The 14,046-nt window shown below is 33.8% G+C and overlaps 1 protein-coding gene across 2 annotated transcripts in view; it reads left to right on the top strand.

Annotated features, from left to right (window-relative positions):
• The first annotated feature begins 806 nt into the window (after positions 1–806).
• LOC109050205 (matrix metalloproteinase-16-like) overlaps positions 807–14,046 on the top strand; it is a 56,747-nt gene continuing 43,507 nt past the window's right edge. The window contains exon 1 of one of the 2 annotated variants that reach the window (XM_042751555.1): positions 807–1,138. In XM_042751555.1, coding sequence (XP_042607489.1) covers positions 1,028–1,138 — 111 coding nt within the window. In that variant the 5' untranslated portion in view covers positions 807–1,027. The remainder of the gene's footprint in view (positions 1,139–14,046) is intronic. The other variant, XM_042751556.1, reaches the window with a different exon arrangement.

Here is a 14,046-nt window from a genome sequence, read left to right as displayed (position 1 = left end):
ATTTATATATATATATATATATATATATATATATATATTATATATATATATTTATTTTACTTAATATTATTAAACTATTTTACTAAATATTATTTTAGTACTTAAACTAATTGAGATATATTAATTTTATTTTACTTAATATTATTAAACTATTTTACTAAATATATAATATTATATTAAAATAAACATTAATACAAAAGAACAAAGACTAAATCAAAATTGTATGTATTAATGTTTATTTTAATGTGTGTTGTATATTTTACAGTTTATTATATATAGTAAATAAAAAGTTCTTCAAACACACATTATATATTATTATATTAAGTATATTAATTATACTAATACCAATTCATTGATATTAATTATGTGATGTTAATTCATTATTTTTAATTGTGTGTGTTTAATTAACAAAAGAACAAACAAATCTTAACAGTATGCATTAATTTGATATTAATTTGTAAACGTGTGTGTTTTGAAATTTAGTAGGCTAATATAAATAGGTTAGCCTATATAAAATTTAATAAAGGCAATACGATGCACGTGTATTGTTTTAGTTATTATTATTATTATAGTACGCTATCTTTTTATTTACTCCTGTTTGGTGTTGGGTTTCTGATCTAGGATTCCGTGACGTTGCTCTCCGTGGGTTCTCCGCTGAGGTGGGATTCAGAGCGGAGCGCAGCGCGCATGCGCAGAGGGGAGAGGTATGGTTGAAAACTCGCAGTCCATCGCGCTGAGCAGAAGAGGAGCAGCACAACTAAATGTGACTTAACCAACAACAAACATCACACCCCCGCATACAAAAAACAAAGAAGAGACGAACTCTGAAGGAGCAAACAAAGCGATCAGAGCCTCCCGGTGTGATATGATATCATCATCATTATTATATCTCTCGACGTGACGACTGTTTGTCTGCCTCTAATGTTTCCAACCCACTGAGACCAGGGGGATTTATTCCTTCTTTTGTTCTTTGCTTTTTTTATTGACTATTAATAAAAGCAGCCAAAACGAATAAATACGGGTCATTATGGTTTTGTTAACACTGCATAATAGAAGAGGGTTGAATTGCTTGTGCGCGCAGTTCTTGCTGTGGATTTTATGTGCTGTGGACGGTGAGGAGCAGCAATTCAGTGTGGAGGTAAGAGATCCACAGAAGAGATGATGTTGATGTCCTTCACAGCTCTACATGCATAACAAACCCTGCGCTGGATTGAGCCATTTTGCATGCAAACTACTAATGCAGTTCACCGATTCAAGCTTTGCACGTTCCCTATAACACTCCAAATTAAAGTTGATCAAATGACAACAATTTAGATGAATGGCTTGCATTGTTATTTCTGAGACTTGTTGGTGAATGTTTACTGTTAAGACCGAGGGTTTATGATTTATACATAATTATTGTATAATATAATGTATTTTTAATAATAATGTATACTATAATTATTATACATATTATTATAGCTATAACTTATTAATACAAATCAATGTTAAATATGCTAATGTATCACACAAGGGATCACAGTCGAAATTAGTGTTCAAGTTACAGTGCAGTTGCTTAGTAAATAAAAAGCAGCATGCAGCTTGTGTTGTGAAGCAAATACACTTTAGTTAACACTATTGTAATAACATGATGTTGCTACTTCAGTCTGTAGCCAATTTGTTCAAAAACATAGATAAAGTGCTTGTGTACTATGTACTATGTGCACAGTAAGTGTTCCTTCAGAGGAAAGGGGAGTTTAGTCCATACACTTCCATTATTCCGCTCCAGAAGCTTGTATGTTCTCTTTTCCTGCTGTTTTGGATGCACACATACACACTTAGGTTTGTTCTATTGGCACAATCTGATTCACCAAAGGGTGGAATAAATCAACTCGACATGACCTGATATCCGGCCAGTAACCAAAGAAGTCAACCTGTCATTACAGCCTAAATATTGTAACGGTAAACATGCTGTTACAGTTCAGCTTTTCATTCTTATTAGAAATGCAGCGGCATTTCATGCAAAGCAGCAAAGAAAGCTTTTACCTTTGAAACGTGCCAACATTATAAAAGTCCTCTGTGAATTTACAGTCGGTCAGAAGTTATGCTCAAATGAGACAGCTGTTTGTGTTGTTTGGAATAGTGAAGTGTGTTCAGGAGAAAGTTTTTCTCCTCAAGCGCTGGACGCTGTTGCAGAGGCAGACCGCCTGTTTAAGAGCTTGACAGTTGTGTCAGATGCCCTAAGGAGCCTAAAATCTGCGGTAAAGCAAACAATAGCTTGAGACGCCCTAAATTTTCATCCTGACAACTGTTATTCTTTCTGTCTCTCGGAAGATTGCTATTTTAGACCCTTTGAGATTAGAGGCTTTCTCAGGACAGCAGCAATTCAATAACATTTTACAGTACCATGTACTTTAAAGTCCCCAGTCACTGTGTATTTAAGCATCCCTTTGTATAAATTAGTGAGAAGCAAAGCAGAATACAGAGTATATGAACAACTTCTTCACTGGACCGATCTGGGTTTCTTTTTTGGCATCAATGGCTCCAAGCAGAAGCTTTTAAATTCATGGAAACTTTCCATCGCACGGATTCTTGAGATTATTAAAATATTCTTCATATGACACTCTTTAAAATAAAGTTTCCAAAAGAGGGTTTTCGCAATGATGCCATTGAAGTAGCATTTTGGGTTCCCCAACCTTTTAGTGAACAATTCTTAGTAAAGATTTAATAATCTAAAGTAGCTTCTTTTCCACTATAAAGATCATTTTGTGATTTGGAAAGGTTCCATGGATTGATGCCAATAAAGAACATTTATTTTCAAGATTGAAAATAAAGGGTTCAAAAAACGGGCTTTCATGGCCTTTCAGGGAATAGTTCTTCAAAGAAACAGTTCTTTTTTGAGCATTTCAACAATCTGAAGAACCTTTTTTCACCAAAGAACCAGTGTGCAATGGAAAGTTTCCATCGGTTCTTCATGACATCACAGATGCCGATAAAGAGTCGTTATTTCTAAGAGTGAAAGAAAATGGTTCTTCTATGGCACTGTTGCAAAAACACTCTTTCAGAACCTTTAATTTCAAGAGTTAAATGGATAGTTTATTCAAAAATGAAAATTCGGTCTTCATTTACTCATTAAAACCAATAGACTCTACACAAAATGTGTCCATACAATTAAAGCCAATGGGTTTTTGGACCTCAACATTCTTCAAAATATATTGTTTTGTGTTCCTCAAAGTCATACACACTCTTAAAAAACAAGAATGCTCTATATTGGCATTGATGAAGAACTTTTAACATCCATGGAACCTTTCCATTCCACAAAAGTATCTTTATAGAGGGAAAAGATTCTTTAGATTAACAAAATGTTCTTCACACTGGTTCTTCTATGGCATTGCTGCAAAAACCATCATTTTTTTTTTTAAGAATGCAGGCTTGGAATGACATGAGGGCAAGTAAATGATGACAGAACTTTGATTTTAGGTGAACTGTCCCTTTAAGAAAGCCTTGTGTGAATCAAACATTCAATCTGCCAGGGTAAAAAAGCATCAAGGAGACAGACAGAATGCATTTTCCACTTGTCCGAGGTTATAAAAGGACACTGATGTAAAACATTGAAGTTTATTGGTGCGGTTTGGCTTACATGCTCTGCTGTGGCAGTGGCAGAGGGTTATATTGGTAGCTTCCTGTGCACACAAATACATTGGCTTTGGAGAGTAAGACAATTCTCTGTCTTTCTAAATGACAGATCTGTAGTTTAACCTAAATCCGGCCAGGTTTTGACATTATGACCGTCTCTATTGGACTGAGGTCAGGAGCTGATTGGTCACTGGGCCACAGCATCACCTCAGTTTCCTGCCTTCCTTGCAGTTCCACATGATTAACACTGTTTTACCAGACACATTAACACATACAGTATGTTATGGTTCAATATCTATTCAAACGTACAATGTACACACTCTCAGTACAGTAGACAAAGTCTCTCTCTCTCTCTCTCTCTCGCTCGCTTTCTGTCTCCGTGTGTATGTGTGTGTTTTGGAGAGAGACATTATTAATAGTGTGTGACAGACAGACAAAAGAGGGATTTAACCAGTGTGCAGCGAAGGCACTGAGGTGTGTTATAAAAGAAACCATTGACAAACTATTTGGTCTTTCAGAAAGCCAAATTATTAAGAGCTGACAATGGACATGTAATCTTTTCTTGGCAGTTCTCGCGCTTTCCATACGTATTGCTCTCTGGAGGTCTTTACGAGGCTTTCAGATGAAGAATGGCCTCCCAGAACCAACTGAGGAATTATCTCCCTAGGAACACAAATGATTTATTGTTTAATTAAAAAGTAAGATTTATTAAATGGAAAAAGTTGTATTAATACAAATCGTTTTGGATTATGGAGGCGTTATTTCATTCATTGTATAGATTTAAGTCGTCACGTCTTGCGAAAACGCACGCAGCAAGCTGTAAAATAGCACCAGAGCTGTCAATCTACAGAAAAACGTCACTGTGAACAGATAAAGCTCTGTCACATCTCTCCAACAAAGGCGTATTCTCTCCAGAATGATATGTTTGGATGATGTTTGTCACTTTGTATAACATGATGTGTGCGCGTGAATAGGAGTCAGATGGAGTTCAGCCTCCATCTTTCTATTGCAGTTTCTATCATTTTGCTAATCTTTCATTAAGCAAGAGCGAATGTTATTTTTACCACCATGGCTACAGTGATTCACCCCCAAAATACACATGCATACACTGGATGACGTAACTGAAGAATCCATGATATTATATCTACTTTTGCATTTACTCCAAACTAACTCAAAAATTACCCTTTTTTTAGACAAAATAGGCAAGTAAATTAAAATACAGTAAAATATAATATAAAATAACAGTTTCCAAACTTTTATTTACTAAATAATACTGTTTTTATCACACACCATAAACTGCAATATTTATTTTACTAAAGCATTTTATTATGCTGAGAATAATAAAACTATGCTGAGGCTTCCATGAACATTTTTGAGAAATGATGCAAATGATTCATTGAATCAGAGCTGAATTGATTCATATAAATGGACAGTTTGAACTGATTCATGTATATGAATTGAGCAAATTCTAATGCTAATTTGAAAATTCAAAGATGGTACTAAAACTGTCATATTTGAGAATCATAGGAGAAAAAAGGATCATCATCTTAAACAAATATGTCATAAATATTTAATATATTGCCCAGCCCTAATTGAATTCCAGCATTTGGAGTGGAAAAATACTATGAAGAGACATCCATGAACGCTTTAGAGCAATGATAAAAAATTTATCACTGAATCAGAGTTGAATTGATTTATATAAATGGACAGTTTGAACTGATTCAGACACATTGAACCGACTCTAAATGCTGCTTTGATAAATAAAAGATGATAATAAAAATGTTTTAAAGCTCTCATAATTGAGAGTTGTAAGACAAGGAAGGATCATCATCTCAAATATTTCATAACTGTTCATTATATTGCCCAGTCCTAAAAGTACAGTAGCATTTTGGGGTTGATCAAATCGATTTAAATGTAAAATTTGAACTGATTCATGTAAATTAATTTAAACAAATCTTACCAATATATATATTGGTAAGCTTGTTCTTGATTTAATATATATATATATATATATATATATATATATATATATATATATATTAAATCAAGGACAAGCTTGCATATCTATGAGTAAGGAAGGATCGTCATCTCAGATATCTTAAAAATATTCAAAATATCACCCAGCCCTAATTGTATGCCAGTGTTTTGGGTTGAACAGGTCATATGAGGCCTATATTTAGCTAATCTGTTCTGAGTATCAGGTGCAAAATCACATTATTCAAAGCCACGCTTTGGGTTTTGTCACACTTGCACATATAATACACATATTCTCTCACACTCGGCACTCAACACAACACACAGCTTCAAAGAGAATACACAATGCGCAACCCATCCCATAAGCCCTTCGCTTTAATTTTATATGTGTACTAGAGGCAGTGAGGTTACGTCCTGCTGAGCACAGAGTCCGTGACGGCCCAAATGAATGGGTTCAGTTCTGTCTTTCTCACCGCCTGACAGATTCGATCACAAGAACCCTTCGAATAATGGAGCCATTTGACTAGGTCAGTTTTGTTCCTGAGTACAACATGAAAGTCTCTTTTGAAGGCTCATGAATGAACAGTAGCTCAAATGTTTATTAGATCGTACCCTTCATCGTGTGTTAATGCTTTTGCAGTGTTTCTGAGCACCACTTTCTGTTTTGAGGCCTACAGAGGACATGATTAGATTGTTGACATTTTCTCAGCTCTTAATTGTTAACGGTTGTTGCATTTGCGCACAATGTCATCCTATGTGTTTGCATGCTTGTGCAAGCATCAATGCATGCATGCATTCTGTTCGTACATTGTGTCATCATGTGCATTTCCAGGCAAGATCGTAGTGCTCTGTGCTTCATGTAGCATGTTGCGTTCACACATGGTCTCTCTGATGTCAGTTTGGCTCTATACGGCGAGCAGATTTTCGTCGTGGAGGGGACGACACATCCGTCTGTTTATCTGTCCTGCGTGAAGCGAGTGCACCAGCGCAACCCAAACACGTGGTTCTGTCTGTATGCAGTGTCTATTTCTAGCTTTCTTACTCCCCGGACGTTCTTTCTTTCTTTTTTCCTTGGTGTAATGTTAGTGTGCCGAAAGAGGCTGTTGATTTTCAATCTTTAATGGCACGGGTGATTGCTGGTGTTGAACAGACGCACATGACACTATGAGCTCTCTTGAGATCTTTGGGGTTTTCTATTGACACTGTAGGGACCTGGAAAAATGTCCTTGTAGCTCAATCCAGTGATGACTTGATGGCAAGCTCACTTCTATACTATACATTACAAAAATGCAATTTTGACATAACCTGGCCTTTTGAAAATAACTTTTGTTGGTGTAACTTAAAGATTCTTATTTAATTGTATTTTTGACTTGAAACAACTCAAAATTATTCAAAATGAATCACGTTTTACAGTGTACTGTATATTCAAAGTATTATATTATATTAATATTATATTAAGATATTATTTAAATCAAAAACAAGTTAGGTCAAAATCTAAAAAGTAATCTAAAAGTAATCAAAATGTGTGTGTGTGTGTGTGTGTGTGTGTGTGTGTGTGTGTGTGTGTGTGTGTGTGTGTGTGTGTGTGTGTGTGTGTGTGTGTGTGTGTGTGTGTGTGTGTGTGTGTGTGTGTGAAAAATCTATACACTACCATTCAAATGTTCAGGGTCAGTATGATTTTTTTTTTCTTTTATGAATACTTGTAATTAGCAAGGATGCATTAAATTGATCAAAAGTGACATTAAAGACTTTCCATTATTACAAATGATTTATTCATCAAACAACCTTTAAAACTTCTCTATATATAAACTGTGTTTATATAGTAACATGGAAATAATGTCATAATCCATGAAAAAAAATTGTTTGTTTATGTATTTGGTATTTTTTCCTTCTGTTTAAAATGTGATGAATGACATAGAAGCATAAAGTTAATATCTAATCAATGTTTCATTATTAATTTAAGAAGTCATAACATAAAGACAGTGGATTAAAAATGCAAATTGATGCCACTCACTAAACGCTTTAGGATACCATAAGATGTGCTTCACATACTATAAAATACTAGGCTGTAAACAAGTACATACTGAGCAATATGCATTATGCTAGTACTCCATTCTAAACATATACTGTAGCAACAGACACAAAGCTCTTTCTGGAGGGAATGAACTGTGAATGAATGAAAATGTTTTTTTTGGAACTGGGTTGAGAGGTTAAAAGCATGCTAGATCCGTTAGAGAACTGTGACATTCTCTGACATTTGGCCAAAACAGTCGGCAGCGGTTGATGGAGGGCATGAGACGGAGGGGTAGCCATGGAGATCTCATGTGTGATATGACGCTTTGGTATGTGTCCGGATGAATAATTTAGTGCGTGTGAAAACCGATACCAGAGAGCGATAGCCTTTACCCACACACACTCACACTCACTTAAGCACAGGTGACGCAAGAGATCCCATGTGTCTGGTGTCACAGCTCAGCAAAAACAGACAGCAGTTAAGCGGCATTGTGCAAAAAGGTCCATTTTTAATATAAGCTAAACAATGTGCTTAGAAACACACACACACACACACTAATCGATCAAAAATCGATCAAAACACACACACACACACACACATTATATACAGAGAGGCAGCAAAACAATTATGGCAACTCAAATTGCATGCAGGGATGAAGATTAAATCACACATTAAAATTAATTTATCATTAGTTCAAGCCTCACTTGGAATTGCTAAAATAATGACTGTTTTCACACAGGTCTCCCTGAACAAACCCCTTGTCTGTCACTGGTCAGACAAAAAATAGCCCCACCCCAAACTCACACCATTGGTTGAGCAAGTGTTGCTGGGTGGTTTTGGATTCTCAAACAAACAATGTTTTGAAAGAACCACAGATCCGAATGATTACACTTTTATCTTTTTAACATAAAAAAAAAAAAAAAAAAAAAAAAAAAAACATATTTCAATTCTAAAGATGCACGTGGATTTTAAAGGAAGGAATCTGAAGTATTTTTGACTAGGCAAACTTAACAGACTGATTACCAGCTTCACTTGAGTTCTAGCTTTACTTGGAATTGTTGAGTTCTTTCTAGCTTCACTTGGAATTGCCAAAATAGTGACTGTTTTCACACAGGTTTCCCTGAACACACCCCTTGTCTGTCATTGGTCAGACAAATAGATAGCCCTGCCCCAAATTCACACCAGTGGTTGAGCAAGTGTTGCTGTTGCTTGGCAGGTCTGGATTCTCAAACAATCAATGTTTTGAAAGCACCACAGAACCAAATATTTATACTTTTAACTTTTTAACATAAGAAAAACAGATATTTCACTTCTAAAGATGAACAAAGGATTTTACAGGATGGAATTTGAAGTATTTTGACTAGGCAAGCTCAACAGTCACTTATTTATCTGTGATCTATACTCCATCTGTATGTGTTGCCATGGTCACATCTTCTCTCTGAGGGTGGTTCATTGCTAATGAAGCGTTCGGACGGCCTTTAGGGTTCAGCTTTGATGTTTCTATGAGGCTAATTAGGCCTCGTTTGGCTTATTAGCTAGTGATCCATGAAGCACATCAGCTCTGAAAGTTCAGTGGCGCGGTTCGGCAAACAGACTACGGCGTCAGGTCCGCCCCGGCCTAAATCATATTGTATGATGTTGGTTGACCTTTTTGGAGTTCAGCAATGGCTATGTTTCAGTGTTATTTTTATAGTTTCATAACTAAAAATAAAACTATTAAAAATGAAAAGTTTTGGCAAAATATAAAAATGACAAATTACAATATTTTATTTTCTTAGAGTATACATATTAGATTTAAAAAAAATGTAAACTTAAAAAAAATACTAAAATTAACATTTAAATAAAAATAAAAGAATTTAATCCTAATTTAAAATACTAATAAATGATATAATAGTACTGTATATAAAAAAATAACACTATTATGTTCAAAAAGAGAATACTAGCATATATGTTATGTACTATTTAAAAAATTTAGAAAAATTGCTGTGCACTCTGACTAAATAAAACCTTTGGAAGCAATGTATAATCACATATATAATATTTCATTATATTACAGTTGACATTTTCCTAGTGACCGATATTTTTGAGGTTAAGTGTGCAATAATACAAAACAGGAATTTCAGGCATCATTTTCCTGAATGTTATTCATATGGTATTTATGGCTCATGTGATTGGCTCATGAAAAATGTACCTATGAGCAAAGAACAGCTCACTTCTTCCATAGCAGCTCACATACATCCAGAAAGTCCTTCAGTAGATATGCAACTGCCAACGAGATTAATGGAAATGCTAATGGATATCTTTCTCATTGACAAGTTTGCTAATTGGAACACATCCATAATCATACATTAATGACAAAAATCAAGATGCATTAACAAAGACACAGTTAGCTAACAGTTTTCAGCAAAAATAATAACTTGGGAGGCTAAATGGTTAAATATCTGGGCTTATACCTTAAAGCTTGTAGCCCAAAGTGTCTTTCAGTAAGACACTTAAGGGAAAAAAAGGTATAGTAAATTGCTTTTGACAACAGCATCTGCCAAGTTAATAAATGTCAGTCTCACCAAAATACCCCTGTAGGCCAAAAGCTCTTTGTTCATTTGGCATGCAGTCCACATCCAAGGAACCAACGTATCTTGTATCCTGGTTGTGGTTTTTAATGGCCTCAATCTTCTTGAAGCTGCACCAAACATGCCAAGTGTTCCCAAATCCAAAAGCACCTCAGAACTCACTCTCTCCCTCTAGAGGTCCCCTGGGGTAACTTCAGTCCTCACAAAACCTCTTCCCGTTCTTAAAGGAAAATGAACGTTGACTAGATACAGCCACATGTACAAGTCATACACTGAATAATCCATAGCTCAGAGGAGACCTTTTCTGATTATTTCTCTACTTACATAACATGCATGTATCTGTATTTACTGTATTAAATGTGTTTCTGCTCTGATATAAGGTGATTGACAGAGAGGTGTTAGAAAACATTGACCTGCTGCGTGGAGCTCGGCTGTCTCTCATCAGCAGATAAAAGAGGGTAGATAACACTGGAAAGCTGGAAGAAGAAATGAGTTTAGACACCAGGGAACACGAGGATGAACCTAAAGTGCCAAACGCCTCGGATTATCCTTCTCTTTATCGTCATTTCCACTGTTTTGTGTTCCTCGCTAATTATATGTGAATGTTTGGATGCCAGCTAGCATACTATAAACCACGTATTGAGGCATGAGAGTGGTGCAGCTCATCTTTGGACAACTAAAAAGCAGATGGCTCTCAAGAGGATAAAATAAGAATGCAAAATAATTCTGTCAAAATGTGTAAATTAAATTAAATTAAATTAAATTAAACTTTAAACATATTATTATATTATATTATATTATATTATATTATATTATATTATATTATATTATATTATTACACAATTTTCTTGTCTCTAAAAAGTTTATAGAAAGCAGAATGCAAAAATAATTGTCAAAATCTGTAAAATAAATAAATACAATTAAACTGAATGACATTAAACTTTAAACATATTATTATTATTACTTTTATTATTAACAACAATAATAATAATAGCAAATTTTTTCTCAAAACATCATTCAAAAATGGTCAAAAACTGTAAAGTAAATTAAATTAAATTGTATTATTTAAACGTGTATTCTATTCTATTCTATTCTATTCTATTCTATTCTATTATATTATATTATATTTCCCTCTAATCTTGTCTCTAAGAACTGTCCTTAGAAAGCAGAATGCAAAAATAATTATCGAAATCTGTCAAATAAATAAATTCAATTATATTTAATGGCATTAAATTAAACTTTAAACATGAATGTATTATTGATATTATTATTAATAATAATAATACACGATTTTCTCTAAACTTGTCTGTGGACACTACAAGGGTTGGGAACATATTATCTACCCAAATTAGCTACAGTATTTAGCTATTTATATATTGTAGCTATTTAGTCATTAAAAGTCCTGTGGTTTGTAATTTCTGCTTCACTACTGGAACTAAACATAATTGCAAAAATAATGATTTCAGCAAAGTTTGGACAAACAAATAGTCCTACAATACTGGTTAAGCCAATTATGTTATGGCTAAGGCCTTTCAAACAAACAGATTGCAATTCCATTTGGTCCCATTAGTGGCACAGAAATGGCACACTTCACTTTTAAGTTTACTGGTTTATATAGTACAGCGTGTCTAAAACCTTGCCAGTACTTAACGCAATAATGCACCATACCTCCCACAGATTAAGTTGAGCTTCACTGTATTTGTTTATACTCATGTTTTTTGCCAGGATTTTTAGTGTTTTGCAAGCTTTTGGGTTTGGTTGAGGTTTTGAAACAAAGTTTGAAAATAGTTTGTCATTCTTCTTTCTGGAAAAATGTCCCTCAGCACCCTAAACAAACAGAGGAACATGAAGTGTTGGGCGTAGATGCTGGGCAGCAATAACTGTGTTGAGTTGTGCAATCGAATTATAGCACCTCTGCACAATGCCGCCTACAAAAACGTGACAGATTTGCTGCTCTGGTTTGGTTTCCTCACTCACTTCATGTCTGTGCATTATGCAACACCTCATCACATATGTATCTGTATACCCGAACCACCATAGATCCCCTTGGATCCCGTTCCAACATCAAATTAGGTTACGGTTTTTATTCTGACTTTCAGTGCCAAATGCCTGTGCCAGTTAAAAGCATGATTCCTGTGCAGGGGAAAACATCTGAAGATAACAGATCGCTGTTTAGCTAACAGCATGCTGTGAGTGAATGCAAATACAGGATATTTTAGCACAGTGTTACACTCTCCTGACTAGGCGTGCCATTAGTCGGGCTGAAGGTCGACCAGTAAAAATTTTGTTAAGAAATTCTGAATCAAATTGCTTAGTTTGCAGGTCTAAATGTGTTATACATATTTTAGCTGACTCTAGATTAGATATTTCTCTTTCATAACTCAATAAAGTTATCCAGTCAAGTTTGAACACCGTCAGATGATTCTACTAAAATTAATTTGTAGAAAGAAGAAAACATTTAGTTATAGTGAAAACTAAAACAAAAACTATTAAAAATTGTTTTTTGGTAATTGAAAAACCAAAATAAATATTTCTAGAAATATTTCAAGAAGAAATAAAAGAACTAAGATGACAAAAAAACAAAAAACAAAAACAAAAAAAACAAAAACTAATTACTAAATACCACAATTACTAAAACTAAAACCAATATATATATATATATATATATATATATATATATATATATATATATATATATATATATATATATATATATATATATATATATGTATATATGTATATATATATATATGACATAATAATAATAAATAAACACACACACATAATATAACAAAAACAAAAAATAATTAAAAAAAAAAACATAAAATACATAAAATTACTTAAATGTAAGCTAAAACTAAAATGAAAACATATTAAAAGTCTAATTTATATAATTTAATTATTAAAAAAAAATATAAATAATTAGATGAAAAACTGAAGCTGAAGTATCAAAATTACTACACATATAATTACTAAAAACTAAAATAAAAATGTATATATATACAAAGATGACAAAAGCACATAACAAAACCACAAAAACATAAATGAAAATAAAAAATATATAATTTATATAAATATATTTAAAAAATATAAATATATATGTAAATAAAATATAAATAAATACTATACTAGTTTAGAAATACTACTAAAATAACATTGACTTGGCTCTTCAAAATCTGAGAAACAAGAGACACATTTGGAGTTTTTTCTTTCATATGGGTATCACATGTGCGTGTTCACACCACAACGAATTATCCTTGTGATGCTTAACACATAAAACAGCCTAAGTGAATCAAGTCCTCTGATCGCTGTGTATGAGAGTGTAACAGAGATATATTCATGTGACCTGTTATATATTAAGCTTTCTGTCATGTAGGCCTACAGTACCTCACAGACCAACCTGAATTTAGTCTTTAATTGGGCTTGATTAACACATTCCTGGTATATAACCCAAAACAGCTGTGTGCTGTGGTTTTGAAGGACGTCTGTGTCTTAAGTGATCATCAGCTCTTTAAAATATAAGTACATACTTGTGTATTAAACTCCTTAACATGATTTACCTGAGTAGCCCATGCTCCTTGATAAAAAATTTTGCCAACCTGGGACAACATTTGTTTAAAGCTTATGGTTAAGTTTAGTGAAATCATTCCTATTGATTGTAAGGGTGGGTTAGGATTAGGTTTAACCTTTGGGACATTGTTTGGCCTATGATTGTTTGCTAGGAAAGTTATTCCAGGACAAATAAACAATGTTGATCCAGGAACATGTCGTACTTGGGTAAATCTTGTTATGTGTTTTAGTTTAGTATGTCATCAAATTAAGTTAAGACCTTTAAAAAAAAAAAAAAAAAAAAAAAAAAAAGAATCTCCCCTA

This window comes from Cyprinus carpio, chromosome B24 (assembly GCF_018340385.1).
Source record: "Cyprinus carpio isolate SPL01 chromosome B24, ASM1834038v1, whole genome shotgun sequence".
Taxonomy (NCBI): domain Eukaryota; kingdom Metazoa; phylum Chordata; class Actinopteri; order Cypriniformes; family Cyprinidae; genus Cyprinus; species Cyprinus carpio.
The sequence above is the reverse complement of the archived record's forward strand: the minus strand, read 5'-3'. Positions and strand labels throughout refer to the sequence as shown.